The 19235-nt window shown below is 27.5% G+C and overlaps 1 protein-coding gene and 1 long non-coding RNA gene across 2 annotated transcripts in view; both read right to left on the bottom strand.

The window, feature by feature from the left end:
- The window catches only part of LOC111625433, a 10868-nt gene extending 8815 nt beyond the window's left edge, over positions 1-2053 (bottom strand). The window contains exons 1-2 of the long non-coding RNA XR_002756728.1: positions 1943-2053; positions 1068-1153 (exon numbers count right to left, since the gene is read on the bottom strand). This is a non-coding gene — a long non-coding RNA (uncharacterized LOC111625433). The remainder of the gene's footprint in view (positions 1-1067; positions 1154-1942) is intronic.
- A 4704-nt stretch (positions 2054-6757) lies between these two features.
- The window catches only part of LOC111625436, a 30164-nt gene continuing 17686 nt past the window's right edge, over positions 6758-19235 (bottom strand). The window contains exons 10-13 of the mRNA XM_023368580.1: positions 18365-18509; positions 9111-9196; positions 7182-7278; positions 6758-7109 (exon numbers count right to left, since the gene is read on the bottom strand). Of these exons, the coding sequence (XP_023224348.1) occupies positions 6931-7109; positions 7182-7278; positions 9111-9196; positions 18365-18509 (507 nt within the window). The 3' untranslated portion in view covers positions 6758-6930. The remainder of the gene's footprint in view (positions 7110-7181; positions 7279-9110; positions 9197-18364; positions 18510-19235) is intronic.

Here is a 19235-nt window from a genome sequence, read left to right as displayed (position 1 = left end):
TGAATCCGATATAGCAGCACATGCCTAATAATAATAAAAATATCTTATAAAATCATTTAACCAAATTTATAAATGGGTTTTCAACAAACAAATAAGGAGATTTATTTTAAACAAATAGAATAAAACCTTTAAATCTGTTTCAAAGGTATAAAAACATTTCATTCCAACACAAATCATAAATTTCTCATAGGCATTTATGTAATTTATTAAGATTTAAAACAACAGAAAGACTGGAAAGTTTGTCTCACACCCGTATGTAAAAAAAAATCTTAAGTAGACATCCAAAAGCAGTTCCAAAATTACGGTAACAATTTCCGAAGCAAAACAAAGTGTCAAAAGAATTGGGCATCATCTTCCAAAGATTATTATAATTCGTGAAGATCGCCATCTTGTATTAAGCACAAGAAAACGTAGAAAGCATCAATCACTCCGAATGATTTTCGAACATCTCAATGGTTATTTCAATGCACCAATAGAAAATTGTTTTAGGATCCAAATTATCAAATTTTAGATATTCAAAATGTTTGATCTGATCCTAAATATTTTATATTATTAGACATATAAATATTCGGTTGAAATATAGAAAATTAATCATAATGAAAATTAATTTTTTAAAATGTAATTCAGTTTTTGTTAAAACACAAATGAATTGAGAGAGCTTGATGAAAAACTGACACATTCCTCTCAATTAACAAATTTAGATGTGTACATCGTCTATCGGTCTTATAAGAAACTATCACTGTTCAGTTGATTTGCTTGAAAAATTGCTAATGCGTAACGCACTGTTTTCAATCCAAACACACTCAATTATTAATTCTACCTAGGATCAGTATTGCGCTATATAAAAATCTGTTCTACTTCAATTAATCCTATAAAATTTTGTTAAATCAGACAGAAAGTTATTTTCCTATCTAAAGTGAGTATTAAATATTACTGTAAATTATTATCGATTTTTTTGGATAATATCAGTTATATACATATAATTTTTCTGTCCTAGTTACTGCTATTACTTCCAATTAAATCAGTAAAGTTTTAAACTTAAAATTTTTATTATTGTATTCGCTTACCTTTGCACCTATGCGATCAGCTTCAAAAATCTGAGCAATCTGTTCGTCGGCAACAACATCGTCGGCTTCACTATCTATGGCACTATCTAAATATAAATACAGAGTTATGATTAAATAAACTATTAAGCATTTTATTTATTATTTATTGCTTAAAACTGAAGACTAAATGTTTATGCATAGTTTAATATAGTCTAATAAAATTATCAAAGAAGAGTAAATCAATTTTGTAATGCAAACAAACTAAGAAGTTAATTTTAAAATTGTAAATACAAATTTTAAAAGTACCGATAATAATTAAAGATAAAACTTCATCATTTATAAAAGAAATAACGAAACTTTAAGTTAGGTCAACATAATTATCGCTTGAGTTTTAGATGCCAAAGTATAAAAGAATATAATGCAATTAAATAAAACAAACGATTTAATTATGTAATTATGAATTTTAATAACGATTAGTTATTAACATTTTTATTTCCAAATGATTTATTTGTTTAAAACAAAAATAATTATAATTAAAAATTATTCTATTTAAAATTCATCAAAATAAATATATGTAAGAATAGATACGTGAGAACCGAGGGAAAAGAGCCGTGAGCTCAACCCTTCTTACCGACTTCTCGTCATAGGATGGCTAGGAGGGCTTTTAAATCGAATGGGGAGGTGTGAGTAAGTCGACAAGATGCCCGTTAAAGAAATATAGACAGATCCATAGGTTCAACAAAACAACAACTTTAATATAAACTTAAGCTAGTATACATAAGGTTTTTTAAGGTTGGATATAAAGGATGCGTTACTGCTACTTATCTAAAGAACTAAAGAAGTACTTAACTAAAGAACCGAGGGAGAGAGAGTTTACAATTCTACGTATAATATACCTCATAGACCGATGGTTCCCGATCTTGTTGTATAGGACGTCGATGAAACGCACCCGGATCGGCGGTCATAAGAGTTGGCCAGTATTCCTCCTTTCATTCAGATCACGATCATCCTGGCAGAGAGACGGCGATAGGGCGGTCGAGTCAAGGGTGGCGACGGACGGACGGAAGCTGGCTCCCTCGGCGGACATTCTCTGGGAGAATGTCCGCCGGCGATTATGGCGGGAAGAGTACGGTGTCCACTGTTGATGTCCGCCCGCAGGACTGTGTCCAGGCCCTTTTTATACACGTTTTTGGGAGAGCTGACTAATGCTATGTATGATGTAACTCGTTCTAACTTCGATCTGTGTTTGTAATTTGTTTATGTTAATTGTCAGAAATCGAACGACTCGTCAAATTTATTACCTCTTTCTTTCCGGTACTGTACTCATTCTACCTCATAAAATGATAACAGCTGTCAAACAAACTGAATTCCTGTTATTATTGAATAGTCTGTTTTGCAATTTCGTAAGTCAAACGAATAGTCGAATATGTTATCGGGATATTAAAGTTAAAAATTACTAAACAATTTGGCAAAAGGCAGGCCGACAGGCTGCCACCTCTTGTTAAATATAATCTGAACTTTAATGAATTTTATATTATAATTAATAATACCTTGATAAAGGAATATGGCTGTTCGTTTGACATTTAAAATAATTGTCGGATTAGTTGTATTTATTATATATACTGAATACCTGAAAATTTCATCATAAAAATTTAAAAATGTGATTATTTAGTTTACATTGTCTGCAATCGAATTCGAAGTGCATAATAATATTCTTAAGCTGAAGAGAAAGATCGATGAATTGGCATAAAGAAATCAATAAAATTTAAAACTAATACACAGATTAACTATTCAAAAATAATAATGGAAAATTCATCATTAAAATTAAAATATAGTAGAACTTGTTACTTAAACTTTTGTTACAAACGAATTCTTATATAACAACTTTCACGTATACTCTTCTATTAAAGAACTATTACTAAAAACAAAAGTTTTGTACTGTATTTAATATTTCAATAATTCGAAAAGTGTTATTTATTATATAATTAGGCCTACTTCTCCATATTGATAAACTAATATTTTTGGTACCTATAAACTCTCTGTTCCTCTGTCTGTCTGTCCTTCCTTAATCTCGAGATCAGTGTTACAAAGACGAAAGTCAAGGCCAGATGGAAAGGGCAGGAGCTTCGATTAACTACATACGAACTTCCGTTTTAACCGGAAGTCACGTGAATTCAATTCAAAAATTTTTTCTGAATGGAGTTACATATATGACCAGCATGACTCTGTTGTTATTAGGAATAGTATGATGTACAGAGGCAAGACAGTACAAATTTTAAATAACGAACATATATTTTAAATTGAGTAAATTTTGAAAAAATATTAAAAATGCAGCTCGGCATTGTGACAATGTCAAAATAAATAATTGCTCGTTATCATGTATTTAAAAATACACGATAACGAGCAATTATTTATTTTGCTCAATTATTTATTTTATCAATTATTTATTCGATATTTTTACTTTGGTTTAAACCATATTTAAAAATTTGTAAATAAAAATTGTAGACATAAATTTCCACTGGTGTCCGTCCTCCTGTGTCTGTCCTTCCTTAATCTCGAGAACGGAATGAAATAGATGAAAGTTTAGAACAGGAGGCCCCGATTAACTATATACGGACTTCAAATTTGGACCAGACGTCACGTTATTTTAATTTTAAAATTTTCTCTTGAACAGAGTTAGATGATCGGCATTACTCTCTTGTTAACAATACGATATACAGGGGCAAGACTACTAAAATTGAGAACANCAGTTTCATGTTATATTTTCTGATATAATTTTTAACCTTGAAAATTATTCCAATCAATGTGTTTCTTCACTATGACTTCTATTTATATAGGAAGAAATTTTACGACGTTCTAAAACAAGAATACCAATTTGTGAATTTTTGTTTTAAAATACAGTATTATGGTGGAATCTGAATACATTTAGCTATGAACTATTTTTGATTCTTGAATTGGGTTTGATATTGTTCTATAATATTAATTCTATTTTCTCATAAAAATCATTTATCTTTAATTTGGTACAAAGCTTTCTTATTTACCTTCAATATATACATTTCATACTTTTAATATTTTATCAAACTTATTATTGTAACAATTTTATTTTATTATTAAAAGTTGATTCATTTTTTCAATAACATATAGGCCTATGTTTCTTAACTCTTTTTGACTCTTTTGTTATGTCATCATTTATTTCCAGATCGAACAAAGACGTTTGTTCTGGAAATAAAAATCTACGAACTCTATCATGATTTTTTTAGTCTTCCTCTTTCCATTTGCCTTCATTTTTTTAGTCTTCCTCCTTCCATTTGCCTTTTGCTTAAAGAAATAACTTTAAAAGTTTTCCAAATATTTCCTAACTCATAGTTTATTCACGTAACTACGCTTATAAGAACAAATTTGTTTGCCTCTAACATCGCTAAAAAGTTGACGTAGACAATGCTTTTCGTGATCTCCTTCCCTTAAACTGAAACGTAATTAATGGAGACCTCATAATGGAAATAGTTAAGCAGACGTATTAAAATATTTACAACGATTATTTCAAAATAATTATTTAAAAATGTTTTAACTGTTTATTTACACCAAAATGTATAACTACTAATTTAAAAAATTAATAAATTAAGTTTTAATGAATAACATATTCAAACAATTCGCGACTAACTGCTAGTGTTCAGTGGTTTTATCCGTTTGATTACTGATGGGCCTTACACGTAAGAAACATCACAAAGGGTGAATTACATTTAACGTTTGAATACACTACTCATTGCCTTCAGGTTTTATACTTACAGAATGGGTACCACAATGAGCAGTGTCGCTAAGGTCTGTATATAGCATTCTTGCAGGGCCAATACTATCATAATGGTGAGTTTTGGTACAAATTTTTTTAGGAAAATGTCTTTTGCATATCTTGGAATGCAATTATACCAAATTAGGTTGCATTTAGATTGCTGTGTAGTTCTCTAAAAGGCGTTGAACAGATACTTTACTCACAATCACTCGATATTTAGTTATAAAATTTTATTTTTGGTAATGTAAAGTGAAATGTTACAACTAGAGCTGGGCGAATAATATCCCAAAATACTCTAATATTAGGAAGTATTACATATTCTAGATTTCGCATATTATGTTGATAAAAAAAAATAAATTAAAATACTACAAATACTGTATCTCCAATGTAGCGTCATAAATATAACCATAGTGGCAGATCCAGAAGTATCAAATTTATTGGCGTCAGCTTTATTGATTCATTAATATATTGAAATAAATAAAACAAGTTAAATAATAAATATTAACTAAATAAGTTGTAAAAGGAAATTAAGTACACTAATTATTCGAGGTATTCGAATTCAAGAAAAGTGATATTCGTCCATCTCAAATTTCAACCAATCCTGTCATTACAGCTGACTTAAAAAATCGAAATATGCGTTCATTTTATCTTTAAAAGTAAAAAATTAATTTAAATTTTAAAAGTTGCCTAATAACGACAAACTGTGAGATAAATCTACTTAAAATAGAAACATTTACAAAGTAATTATTTTAAAATACATTAATAAAAATATTCCAATAAACCTGACTCTTCCCTACTCCACGAAAATAAAATCTAAATATTTAAGCAGTCATTTTTCATTTATTAATTTTCCAATGAAAAAGGAGGAAAATACAGCGTTTCCTCACTTTACGTTGTTTCGTTTTAACGCCGTTCAGGAAAAAAAATACTAGTACAATTGTTATAATTTAAGATTATTGTTGTTGAATTTTTCCTTATAAACAGTAAAACTGATTTTATGAGATGAAAAATAAACGTTATAATAAATTTACAAACACAATCAACTGACAATAATATTAACCGAACTATATCTTGTTTATATTTGTAGCCTATGATAAAATTGGTTTCGTTAAATGGTTAAGTGAGGACTTGTTGTATCAGATGTCCGGATATTAGTAAAACGTTATAATCATTAAACTATCTCTTATTATTAATATTTAATCAATTATTTATATATGAAACAAAATTTAAAGTTAGCTGACTATTTTCTTAAGTACAGTCAAACCATTCCTCTCTATATGCACTTCCGTTTTACGAATTTTCACTTTAACGATCATAAAAGCCTATATAAACTTTTCATTATGCAAATTAGTTCTTTCGTTGTCTAAAAAATTATTAGACAGATATGGAAAAGATATGAATACAGCTACAAAGAAAATATTATTAAACAATAATTTACTTTTATTATTTTTCTTTATATTTATTTGGATGTATTAAGTGTAATCATAAGTGTAATCATATTAAACACTTAGGGTAGTTGAAGGTGAAATGGGTCAAGAGGTGAAATGGTCCAGGTTAGGCAGTTAGGCCCTTGACCGATTTCACCTCCAATTATCCTATTCACTTTTATTGATAACATTTTTATTTAAATTCAAATCATTTGTTTCTTCCATAATTCACGTAACAATTTTCCGAACTAAAACAGTGTAAAGAAATAGAGTTTTTCAATTAACTTTACATTAGGGTATTAATACTATATATATATATATATATCACAATATTGTACATTTAAGTATTACTGTTGTTGTTATATAGGGTTTTGCTTCATATTTGTGTATATTTGGATAAAAATGAGTGAGCTCCACGAGCTATTTGTAATGCTTATCATTGAAATTAACACAAATAGGATTTCCATTATAAGAAAAATTTTATTTTATGACCCAATTTTGATAAACGAATTGTGATTTAAAAACAATTTACCTATAAACTTTGCTTCTCGTTATTTCTGTTCTCAAAAATTAATTATTTTGAATAAAATTCGTGATAATCAAAATGATTAATTTTCCTGAAATGTAATTATTAAAACTTAATTATATACTGTATTTTTTTTTAAATCTATCAACGAGATTGCAAGGCTGCTGATTCTCTTTCATGCATTAATATTCGACTTCTTCTATTCCTTCTCATTTCTAATTTTTCTTGTAATCCTTGAACCATTCTAGCTTTATTTAACGTTTGAGCTTTCTTGAATTCTTCCATTTCTGCAGCATGACGCTTTCTCAATTCGTCAATTTTTCCTATGTAAAAAGTTTTATTATGTAGTTTTATAAGTGGCATAATAACACAGAAGTAAAAATAAACAGTCTTACCAAAAATTTCCTCGTTACTAGGCATAGGAGCCAAATCTGATATCGGTAAAGGAGTAGGTAACGTAGATAAACGAGGATCCGTCATTAAAAATCCTTTCTGTAAGTTTATAGTTATTGTTAGAAAAAATATATCGGCATTATCACATATTATTAATAATATTTAATGGTGATTGGAATGAATACAGTTAATATTAAATATTACTAAGTATTTCTTTTGCGTAAAGATATATAGCTCGGTAAATAAACTAAACATATCGATTTAACTATAAGCGGATTTTTATTTACTAAGGATCGATTCTTAGAAAAGTAGTCATCAATATGTCTCATTGAAAAAAAAAACTTTTCTCGAAATTCTTAACTTCCATTGAAAATATCAATTTAATGTGTGTGTTCATTTACTTTCTTTGAAATACGCTTATTCCTTTATTCTGCTAAAGTTTATTACTTAATGCAATTATAACTAAACTTCTCACTTTCTAAAGATTGAGACGAGTTGCTAGTTCATATTAATTGGTCAAACTATTACAAATTATCAGCAGCACAAATACGTTTTTTGTACAGCAGTTTAGTGTGATTTAATGCTCATTCCTCATTTAATATTACTTTATTACGGTTCCTATCATCAGCGATTTAATAAAAAATAAAATTTATATTATTTTATTATTTTCTAAAATAGTCCTATATATTTACAATGGCTTTGATTTTATATTAAATATTGATACTTTTGATGCAAACAAAATTAAAATTAAATTAGCCTATACTTTATTTAGGAGAGCCGCCATTGACGTTCAGAATTGAAATCCTAGTTATTTATGATAAAAATTAAAATATATATTATGTACGGTATATATTTTAATTTTTATGAAAACTATATATAAATATATGCCTAATAATAATAAAAATATCTTATAAAATCATTTAACCAAATTTATAAATGGGTTTTCAACAAACAAATAAGGAGATTTATTTTAAACAAATAGAATAAAACCTTTAAATCTGTTTCAAAGGTATAAAAACATTTCATTCCAACACAAATCATAAATTTCTCATAGGCATTTATGTAATTTATTAAGATTTAAAACAACAGAAAGACTGGAAAGTTTGTCTCACACCCGTATGTAAAAAAAAATCTTAAGTAGACATCCAAAAGCAGTTCCAAAATTACGGTAACAATTTCCGAAGCAAAACAAAGTGTCAAAAGAATTGGGCATCATCTTCCAAAGATTATTATAATTCGTGAAGATCGCCATCTTGTATTAAGCACAAGAAAACGTAGAAAGCATCAATCACTCCGAATGATTTTCGAACATCTCAATGGTTATTTCAATGCACCAATAGAAAATTGTTTTAGGATCCAAATTATCAAATTTTAGATATTCAAAATGTTTGATCTGATCCTAAATATTTTATATTATTAGACATATAAATATTCGGTTGAAATATAGAAAATTAATCATAATGAAAATTAATTTTTTAAAATGTAATTCAGTTTTTGTTAAAACACAAATGAATTGAGAGAGCTTGATGAAAAACTGACACATTCCTCTCAATTAACAAATTTAGATGTGTACATCGTCTATCGGTCTTATAAGAAACTATCACTGTTCAGTTGATTTGCTTGAAAAATTGCTAATGCGTAACGCACTGTTTTCAATCCAAACACACTCAATTATTAATTCTACCTAGGATCAGTATTGCGCTATATAAAAATCTGTTCTACTTCAATTAATCCTATAAAATTTTGTTAAATCAGACAGAAAGTTATTTTCCTATCTAAAGTGAGTATTAAATATTACTGTAAATTATTATCGATTTTTTTGGATAATATCAGTTATATACATATAATTTTTCTGTCCTAGTTACTGCTATTACTTCCAATTAAATCAGTAAAGTTTTAAACTTAAAATTTTTATTATTGTATTCGCTTACCTTTGCACCTATGCGATCAGCTTCAAAAATCTGAGCAATCTGTTCGTCGGCAACAACATCGTCGGCTTCACTATCTATGGCACTATCTAAATATAAATACAGAGTTATGATTAAATAAACTATTAAGCATTTTATTTATTATTTATTGCTTAAAACTGAAGACTAAATGTTTATGCATAGTTTAATATAGTCTAATAAAATTATCAAAGAAGAGTAAATCAATTTTGTAATGCAAACAAACTAAGAAGTTAATTTTAAAATTGTAAATACAAATTTTAAAAGTACCGATAATAATTAAAGATAAAACTTCATCATTTATAAAAGAAATAACGAAACTTTAAGTTAGGTCAACATAATTATCGCTTGAGTTTTAGATGCCAAAGTATAAAAGAATATAATGCAATTAAATAAAACAAACGATTTAATTATGTAATTATGAATTTTAATAACGATTAGTTATTAACATTTTTATTTCCAAATGATTTATTTGTTTAAAACAAAAATAATTATAATTAAAAATTATTCTATTTAAAATTCATCAAAATAAATATATGTAAGAATAGATACGTGAGAACCGAGGGAAAAGAGCCGTGAGCTCAACCCTTCTTACCGACTTCTCGTCATAGGATGGCTAGGAGGGCTTTTAAATCGAATGGGGAGGTGTGAGTAAGTCGACAAGATGCCCGTTAAAGAAATATAGACAGATCCATAGGTTCAACAAAACAACAACTTTAATATAAACTTAAGCTAGTATACATAAGGTTTTTTAAGGTTGGATATAAAGGATGCGTTACTGCTACTTATCTAAAGAACTAAAGAAGTACTTAACTAAAGAACCGAGGGAGAGAGAGTTTACAATTCTACGTATAATATACCTCATAGACCGATGGTTCCCGATCTTGTTGTATAGGACGTCGATGAAACGCACCCGGATCGGCGGTCATAAGAGTTGGCCAGTATTCCTCCTTTCATTCAGATCACGATCATCCTGGCAGAGAGACGGCGATAGGGCGGTCGAGTCAAGGGTGGCGACGGACGGACGGAAGCTGGCTCCCTCGGCGGACATTCTCTGGGAGAATGTCCGCCGGCGATTATGGCGGGAAGAGTACGGTGTCCACTGTTGATGTCCGCCCGCAGGACTGTGTCCAGGCCCTTTTTATACACGTTTTTGGGAGAGCTGACTAATGCTATGTATGATGTAACTCGTTCTAACTTCGATCTGTGTTTGTAATTTGTTTATGTTAATTGTCAGAAATCGAACGACTCGTCAAATTTATTACCTCTTTCTTTCCGGTACTGTACTCATTCTACCTCATAAAATGATAACAGCTGTCAAACAAACTGAATTCCTGTTATTATTGAATAGTCTGTTTTGCAATTTCGTAAGTCAAACGAATAGTCGAATATGTTATCGGGATATTAAAGTTAAAAATTACTAAACAATTTGGCAAAAGGCAGGCCGACAGGCTGCCACCTCTTGTTAAATATAATCTGAACTTTAATGAATTTTATATTATAATTAATAATACCTTGATAAAGGAATATGGCTGTTCGTTTGACATTTAAAATAATTGTCGGATTAGTTGTATTTATTATATATACTGAATACCTGAAAATTTCATCATAAAAATTTAAAAATGTGATTATTTAGTTTACATTGTCTGCAATCGAATTCGAAGTGCATAATAATATTCTTAAGCTGAAGAGAAAGATCGATGAATTGGCATAAAGAAATCAATAAAATTTAAAACTAATACACAGATTAACTATTCAAAAATAATAATGGAAAATTCATCATTAAAATTAAAATATAGTAGAACTTGTTACTTAAACTTTTGTTACAAACGAATTCTTATATAACAACTTTCACGTATACTCTTCTATTAAAGAACTATTACTAAAAACAAAAGTTTTGTACTGTATTTAATATTTCAATAATTCGAAAAGTGTTATTTATTATATAATTAGGCCTACTTCTCCATATTGATAAACTAATATTTTTGGTACCTATAAACTCTCTGTTCCTCTGTCTGTCTGTCCTTCCTTAATCTCGAGATCAGTGTTACAAAGACGAAAGTCAAGGCCAGATGGAAAGGGCAGGAGCTTCGATTAACTACATACGAACTTCCGTTTTAACCGGAAGTCACGTGAATTCAATTCAAAAATTTTTTCTGAATGGAGTTACATATATGACCAGCATGACTCTGTTGTTATTAGGAATAGTATGATGTACAGAGGCAAGACAGTACAAATTTTAAATAACGAACATATATTTTAAATTGAGTAAATTTTGAAAAAATATTATTAAAAATGCAGCTCGGCATTGTGACAATGTCAAAATAAATAATTGCTCGTTATCATGTATTTAAAAATACACGATAACGAGCAATTATTTATTTTGCTCAATTATTTATTTTATCAATTATTTATTCGATATTTTTACTTTGGTTTAAACCATATTTAAAAATTTGTAAATAAAAATTGTAGACATAAATTTCCACTGGTGTCCGTCCTCCTGTGTCTGTCCTTCCTTAATCTCGAGAACGGAATGAAATAGATGAAAGTTTAGAACAGGAGGCCCCGATTAACTATATACGGACTTCAGATTTGGACCAGACGTCACGTTATTTTAATTTTAAAATTTTCTCTTGAACAGAGTTAGATGATCGGCATTACTCTCTTGTTAACAATACGATATACAGGGGCAAGACTACTAAAATTGAGAACATTGTGACGAAAAATTGCAATCCAGGATTGTGACGATGTCGCAATAAATAATTGCTTGTGTTTTTATTAAATTTTCTTTTCTCGTTTTATTTTTAAAAATCCAGCAACAAGTTTATTAACTCCCGGCAACAATGTTTAAAACTGCATATAGCGCCATTTGTTATAATATTTTATTTAAAAGTACAATTAATTATAATAAAATGGCAAAAAGCTTAACTTTGAAAGTAGCGATAAGTTTTACAAAAAAAAAATTAAATGCTAACAGCAAGTAAAATATTCATTAGGTCCGACCCTGCCCGAGATATAACACACGAACCACTTTATCTTCCCATTCATCCACCTTTAACTACCAAAAATTTAATAGCATCACTCCCCTAATACACAAAACTCCCTGCAAAATTCCAGAAAAATTTACAACACAAAAGACGAGAGTTATTAAGCTTCAAAATGGATGAATAAAATCCTATCCTCTCACACACTACCATCCAACCATGCGGAAAAACCCTCAAATTCTTTTGAGAAATGCAAAAAGAATTTGAATATAAAAATAAAAATCTGGAAAGGGTTAATTTTTGAACGATCGCCATACTTTCCCTCTAGAGGGAAAGTTTAACAAAGTCGGGAAAGTAAAAATTATCAAATTTTTATAATTTTTTAATTTTTTTTATCTGCTGTAACGATTATTATTGTTGAATATAGAAATACTATTGTTAACATTAAATCTTTTCGACTTAATCCAAATATTTGCACTTGTCCTTTCTGTTAACTTGATAACGTAAATTCGTAAGATCAATGGCTATCAATTTTTTATAAATAAAATATTTAATAAAACTAATTTACTTTTCAATAATCTTTTCGTGTTTTTAATTTAAATAATACAGTAAACTATTATTTTAAAGTTTTATTTTCAGCATTTATGAAATATAATTAAAAGTAGAGTCTAAAATCGTATTCTGGTAAATAAATAAAGGAAGACCAAATATTTTAGACCAAAAAACTTGAAAATTAAAACAAACGATGCAATGATTATTTTTTTACTTGTTTTCTTAACATATTTTCGATAAATTTTTCACTTATAAATTGATTTTAAAACAAACTAAATTTAATTAAATTGCTCAATAGTTTTATATTTTTATATAAATATAAGTATCAGTATATTTTTGTTTAAAGATGTGTATAGTACATCGTTTATACATGTAGTTGTAGTGCCAACAGAAACATCATAACACATCTATATAACCTTTTTAACCTCCTTTCATAGAAAAAGAAACGGGGCCAAAAACAATAGAAACGAAAAACTGTTCCTCTTTATTCAAGAAAAGTGATTAAAAGAAAATGAAAATTTTCGACCTAATTGTCTATTATCAGTAATCTAAGTTTTCGACAATTTTATTGACAGGATTTAAATACCAAAAACCATTTTGCATAAATTTTAAATTCTACTAAAAATAGCTTGAAAACAAGCTATTTTTGCCTCTTTAAATATAAAAATCATTAACAATAGTTACATCAACGTCAAAGAGCTACCAGTGCCCGATCGGATGAAACCATCGAACAACCTCCCGTTTCCTAATTACCTGCCACCGGGAGTTTTCCGGGTTTCTTCACGTGTCTAATAAATAGAGGTCAGTTTTCCACAGAAATTTCTCCCGATAAAAACTCTCCCTAGGAAGATCCCCATGTGTTGAATTTCTATATTCCATCCATACATCCGTGCAACTTTAAAGAAAAAGTTTACTGAAATGCACAGCAATCATAATATAATAAAATAAAAGTATAAAATAATAAATTAAAATAAAACTATAAAACCAGGTTACCAAAAATAACACCCATTACTAGCTATCATCAAAACTATTTACTGTTATCAGACAAAAGTTTCCAATAAATTAAACTACACTTGCAAAGAAATAAAATTATTGTAACAATAAATATCTGGAAATTACTAAAAATCCAGCAACGAGTTGCGTAACTTTCCTTTTTCACCGGGAAAGTTTGCAAAATACTCGTTTGTCGGATCTCGTTGTTGCTCCAAGCCTTATTAATCCTTTGTAGAACATTTCCAAGTACAAAATCTAAATCTACCAGATGCATATTTATATTTAGTTTTTTTTAATAATAATTATAATATTTTAAATGAAATTGTGTGTGGCGCCATCTGTTATGAAATTTTATTTAAAATAAATTATATGTTATTAATTATTATAAAAAGGCAAAAGGCTTAATTTTGAGGGTGAAGATGAGTTTTTAAAAATATTGTAAATGCCAATAATGAGTAAAATTTTCATAAGTCCGATCCAATTCGAGATATTATTTGTACCCCTTCATCTATAACCACCAAATTTTAATAGCATCAAATGCAAGTTACCGTGCCAAATTTTGTTTCTTAATCATTGCCCCATTTCGAGATATTAAACTAAATAGTAATGATTTTAAGATGCGTTAATAATTTAAAAGATTTGACGGTTTTATCATGTACAGAATTTTACTGTTGTTATTCGCTTTTAAAGTCAATAAAATATAATGATTATAAACAAATTTTAGTATATTATAACAAATAACTAAATATTTTTTTAAATTATTTAATCATAAATATGAATGCAGCTATCCGGGATTGCCGTAATAGAAAAATTTGAAACCGATCATATACAGTTCTTGTATGCTGATGATATTCGTTACAGAAATAAAATATATTAATTCTAAAACTTGCAATGAAATTTTTGAGATATAAGAAATTGAAATTATGCTTAAGATCTCAAAGGACGATTCCTCTGACCTAATATTTTAAGCAATTCCCTTGGGCTAAATCATTATCAAAATGATATAATTAAACAAAATTCAAGTACACGTATGCAATACTCATTACTTTGCAATAACGAAAATACGAAATTACAATATTCTTTTAAACATATTTTTAAAAAAAGTACCTCTATTTTCAGAAAATAATTCCGTTTTAGCATAAAATAGCCCCTATGGCCTTCTTTAATGTGTTAATATATTGTCTCCGAAGACTTTCAAATTCACCCGAATACTAAAATTTTGTGGTGATGTTCAGATAATTAAAACTGATTTGTTTTCTTTTTACTGACAACAGAATAAAATGAATAATAACACGAAAAATTGATATTTAGGTTAGTTATTTCACGATGACTCAAGGCTTTCTAAAAAGTTTCTGTAAGTTATTAGCCCTTCAAAAAATGCATTTTTCTCTCAAATTCTGCAATCTGTAACGGTTCGAGCAGCAACAAATTTTTTAACTTGACTTTTTCAAACAATTAAAGATATGCAATAAATTTGGTACAACCAGATTACAATCTAATTGGAAGATACAAGTTCTGAATTTTTAGCAAAATTCCAGCAAATGATCTATAAAATAAGTCTTAATTTTACTCACTACGATGGGTTTAATTTGCAATTGGATCAACCAGATCAGGGAAAGAAGGAAAGTTACGCTTCCGACATTTTCCTTCTTTCAATTTTATCAATAACATTCCTGATCGATCCAAATCGGAATTCCTTGCTGCGTAAAAGGGTGTTTTAAAAACCATTCGGCAAATTTTTCGTATTTGCAAGGACGTCACAATCTTTAATTCCTTCTTTGAGACGAAATAAATTTTTTTTTAATGTAATATCATAGATATAATATAATGTTTTGCATCGTAAACATATCAGGAAGCACGATATCTTCAGAATAGTCATAATCGTGGACATTACGGATGATATCATCTCACGTCTAAAATTGATTGACGTCGCAGAGAACGTCAGGTAAACTATCATACAGAATATAAAAATTCTATCATACAAAATATAAAATGCTTATTAATAGACTTTTAAATATAAATCAAAATATAAATTAACACTTTTCAAGAATGTATTTTTCTTCAAAGTATTTTGAATCGTTCAAGCTGTTCAAGACAAATATTAAAAATTATGACGATATAAATTAATATGATTCTAAAATCATTAATTTAAACTGGAATTTCTGGGTTGTATTATTACAAATAATTATTTACTAAATTAAAATTTTAAGATGACCAGAGGGATATATAAGCTTAATAGCTTATCAGTATTTTCTTAAAAAGTATTTTTCTAGAAGATTTTTAATATCTAAAATAAGCTAAGATAAGGAAAATAATGCAAATACAGGTCAATGCATGCTGCAGAGATATACAGTATAGGCATATATATAAAAAACTTTAATAATAATAGATGAAACAAAGTAATTAACTATTTTTCCTGATATTTCACATTGGCATTCAATTTTAAATTATTCATGCAACGAGTATTCACTGTGGACACAATGTTCTAGTTTACCGAATACTCGGCCAAGCCATTAATAAAATTTAGAGTTAAATCGATTAATATTAAAATTAATTTTAAGTAGTTGTTTTCCTCATTAAGCCTTGACCTATCTACACTGTTATTCTTTTCGAATTTAATTTTTATCATAACAAATTTATACATTGTTAACTGAAAAGCGTGAAATTAACTTCAAATAAAATTTAACTTTTATGAAATATATTGAAAAATTACTGAAAAAATAAGAATAAAACTAGAAACAGTTCAATAATTCAAACTGAAAGATACGTTATTTTAATTTAAATCTTTCCCCTGCAAGCAGTTAATAAATGACCGGCACGACTCTATTGTTAAAGGAAAAGTATGATGTACAGGGACAAGACACTACTAATTTCAGATGGAGAGCATTACAGCCCGGCATTGTGACGGTGTGACAATAAATAATTGCTCGTTATATTTAATATTTCAAGATTTTTAGTTATAATATACGCTAATTAATATAATTTTAAATAACTAATTAGCAAAATTATACGGGATATGATTAATTAGAATAACACTACGTAATTCCTTTTTTTCTTACTAAAATTCATTAAATTTTAATTATTTTCCTTGAAGGATAGCGATAAGTTTATTCGCTATTTTCTTTGCTCACCGCAAACGTTTTCACAACAGTACTACTTATTGATTTTTATTGATATTAACAGAATATTTCTCTTTTTATTTTCTCTCACGAAAAGCGTATTAAAGCAAGCCTATTTGTTTCCTTGGTTACCTTTAGTGACATCATGTATACAAAGACACGCACAATAACTTCTTAAGACATTATTTAATTAGAAAAAAAATCGTTCTTCGCTGTTTTCAACAGGATGTTCATTTTTTTTTTAAATTTAAAATAGAGCAATAATATAAATAAATGTTAATATGTTAATTTTTGACGATTTTTAAATCTTTAAATGAGTGCTATTTTCATAGTCTATATTTTCCCTAATTATAATAATAGTATATAATTAAGATTTGTGCCTACATTACTAAAAATTTTTAAATTTTAGTGAGTTATTATTTTATAAAAGTATTATAAGTATGAATTTAAAAATATATAAATATTGTTAAGCATTTCAAATAATTAAAACCTGAATCTGTATGAATAAAAATTATTTACTCATTATTCACTCACTTATTGATAATTTTTTATAATAACTCTTATTTAGAACATTACATTAAAAGAATAATTAATTTACAACGATAAAAATGTATTAAACACATTAAATTAAAATAAAAACAATAATATAAATATGAAATGAAAATATTTTGCAAATTAACAATTAATTATACATTTCTAAACATTTTCTATCTTTTTAAAAATTTTCAATTACTAAAATTATTCAAAGTTTATCATGTTATTTTATTTTTCGTTTAAAAATTTAACCATTACTAAAGCATTAAAGCATTATTTAGGCATTAAAAAAACGATACTATTAAAAAATTTTATTGGGCGGTACATATAATTTTACAAGCTACACACGAAACGCTGAAACTTCGTGATTGTACAATAAACACATGCATTTTAAAACATGTTTAAAAAAATTGCTTAATACAACCAATATAAATTTTATAAAATATAATTATGGTTTATTTATTATTAATACTTATATTCTGCTTATGTATTAATATTTAAGTTACGTACATATAATTTTTTCCCATTAACACTATAATAACTATTAGATTTTAAGAACTGAAACTTTCCTTTACCAAAACAGAACGTAAACGTTGTGAAAGAAATCAATTCATGAAAATATAAATAGCATAAAATTAAACTAGTAAAGCAAACTAATTGAGAATACTTCCTGATTTTAGTCTGTTATATAACATTATTTTTAAATAATATTTTTGCAATATTTTATTTTACGTTCGACGATTAAATTGTTGAAAAATATTATCAATTTATTTGTGAGGTTTAATCTTTTATCAAATTATATAATGTATAATAATTTAATCGAATTGCTTTACATGATTTTTTCCTATTCAAATTTCAATATTATTTTTTTTTTTAAATAAACTCTGTTATGTAAGCGAGATCAATGAAAACGCTATCGAATTCTGTTTAGAAAGAGATTAACTACAACGGCTCAATAGCGTTGTACAACTCAAAAAATAATCAAGGAGTAAAAGACCAGTTTGTTTATATCTAAAATATTATGTGCTATTCATAAATAATCTAATAATTAACTTACCTGTGTCAAATTCCACATCTTTTCCCGTTATTTCTTTAACTTTCATTCTGATTAAATTAATCCTTTCTCTTCGTAACTGGACGGATTTGTTTTTGCAATCTTCACTTACTTCCGCTAAGTCTTTAGATATTGTAGTATCCAATACCTGGCAATCACAGTTAAATGTCTCATCATTTGGCAAATTATGACATCTACAAGTTGTATAAATATCTGGAGTCTCGGGTTCTGAATCCGATATAGCAGCACAATTACCCATTAGGCAGAATAGCCTTAATTAATATTTTTCTAAACCTAGGAATAACTTTTCGGTAAAATATATTCATGATAGAATCATGAAAATAATTCACACTTCAAATAAATATAAATAATTTCGCGAAATCACAACATCGTTCTAGAGAAGCAGAGCGACTACTGAAATTCGATATTTGAAACAATTGTGTTACTGTAATTCACGTTTTTGCCACAGCTAGCGTTCCTGTCGTTTCGATTTTATTCAGATTATTTTTAATAATTTATGTGTTAAATATAAACAAAATCACGCTGTTTAATTACAATTAAAGTATTGACATCATAATTGATGTTAATCATATAATGATAACTTTTGATATTTTTTTCAATTAATTTATTAATTTCAATATAATTTTTTTCAAACTTTAATATGTCGAAATTTAATATATTTTTATGATAATAAACTTTTAATATTAAAGTATTTTTTAACACTTTATCTGAATTTTTAATTAAGATTTAATTTTTAAAATTTAAAATTTTATTGTTTATTATACTACTTTTTAGTTAAAATCATTTGTGCAGTGTGTAAATTTTTTAAACATTGCGTTTTAATCATTTATAGATTTATGCCTATATTATTAAT

This window comes from Centruroides sculpturatus, unplaced genomic scaffold (assembly GCF_000671375.1).
Source record: "Centruroides sculpturatus isolate CEXI.00-Female unplaced genomic scaffold, Cexi_2.0 scaffold431, whole genome shotgun sequence".
Taxonomy (NCBI): Eukaryota; Metazoa; Arthropoda; class Arachnida; order Scorpiones; family Buthidae; genus Centruroides; species Centruroides sculpturatus.
The sequence above is the reverse complement of the archived record's forward strand: the minus strand, read 5'-3'. Positions and strand labels throughout refer to the sequence as shown.